We start from the raw sequence: 1262 nt of genomic DNA, 5'->3' as shown, positions 1-1262 counted from the left end.
TGGCTCACCCCCATCCCTCCTCCAGCGGATGAGGAAGCCCCTGACTACGGCTCCGGCGTGCGGCAGTCGGGGACAGCCAAGATATCCTTTGATGACCAGCATTTTGAGAAGGTACAGTGGTGGCCGGCTCTTGGTGGGTGCCTGGGGACTGCAAACCCCTGCCTGCCACAGCAATGCTCCCCCATGGGGACCACCAGGCTCCCAGTGGTGCAGGCATCACGCTCCTTGTGCCCTGGCCACCCCCAGCCCTCTGGCACCCGCCAGTGCACCCCACTCTTGCGCATGTCCCGGGGGGGGTGGCTGCCATGGGGCAGAGAGGGGAGAGCTGGAGGTGTCCTGGGTTCTCTGGGTGGCAGTGCAAGTGGGACTGCCTTGGGGATCACGAGCATCCCTGAGCCCCGCTCCTGGCGCAGTTCCAGTCAGAGTCGTGCCCGGCTGTGGGGATGTCTCGCTCGGGGACTTCCCAGGAGGAACTGCGCATCGTTGAAGGCCAGGGGCAGGTCAGCGATGTGGGGCCCTCTGCCGATGAAGTCAACAACAACACCTGCACAGGTGAGGGGGTGCTGACAAGTGGTTGGGGAGCAGCCCTGGCACCCAGCCTGCTCCCACCCAAGTGTTGAAAATCTGCTGCCCTGGTGCTAAAGACCCTCCCCTCCTTGCAGTGACCCCAGAAGACCTTCTCCTGGACAGCCCAGAGAAGCCTGCACCGGATGGGCCACTGGAGACAGCTCTGGACCACCTGAAGCTGGGCAGCATCTTCACTTTCCGCGTGACAGTCCTGCAAGCCTCCAGCATCTCTGCAGAATACGCAGACATTTTCTGCCAGTTCAAGTAAGGCCCCGGTGGTGCCCTGGTGCCCTGCATCTCCCACCATGCTCCAGCCATTGCCTAGGGGCTGGTGATGGATGTTGGGGAGCCCCAGCACCCCAACCTTGGAGCCCTTCGTGGATGGGGAGGCAAAACCGAGGGCTGTGGGATGAGCCCATGCACTTGTCCGGGACCTTGTTTGGTCACTAGCGAACGGCAGGGAGATGCTCCCATCAGCTTCAGGGGGAGGTCCTGTGCCAGCCCAGGGTGTGGGCGGCACCCCCAGGGGGAGCAGGCTCTTCTGGTCCCTGCCCTCTCTTCCCTCCCTGCTCCGGCACATCCCTGTCCCGCGGTCCCTGAGTCACCTTCCCTCTGCAGCTTCATCCATCGCCACGACGAGGCCTTTTCAACAGAGCCCTTGAAGAACACAGGACGGGGGCCACCACTGGGTTTCT

The 1262-nt window shown here is 63.3% G+C and overlaps 1 protein-coding gene across 1 annotated transcript in view; it reads left to right on the top strand.

Moving 5' to 3' along the window:
- KIF1A (kinesin family member 1A) overlaps positions 1–1262 on the top strand; it is a 42614-nt gene that overhangs the window by 22071 nt on the left and 19281 nt on the right. Inside the window, 4 exon segments of the mRNA XM_009893083.1 lie at positions 26–111; positions 414–552; positions 645–831; positions 1186–1262. Coding sequence (XP_009891385.1) covers positions 26–111; positions 414–552; positions 645–831; positions 1186–1262 — 489 coding nt within the window.

The sequence above is a fragment of the Charadrius vociferus genome, unplaced genomic scaffold (genome assembly GCF_000708025.1).
Source record: "Charadrius vociferus isolate BGI_N301 unplaced genomic scaffold, ASM70802v2 scaffold559, whole genome shotgun sequence".
Taxonomy (NCBI): domain Eukaryota; kingdom Metazoa; phylum Chordata; class Aves; order Charadriiformes; family Charadriidae; genus Charadrius; species Charadrius vociferus.
This window is presented reverse-complemented; position numbering and strand designations above follow the sequence as displayed.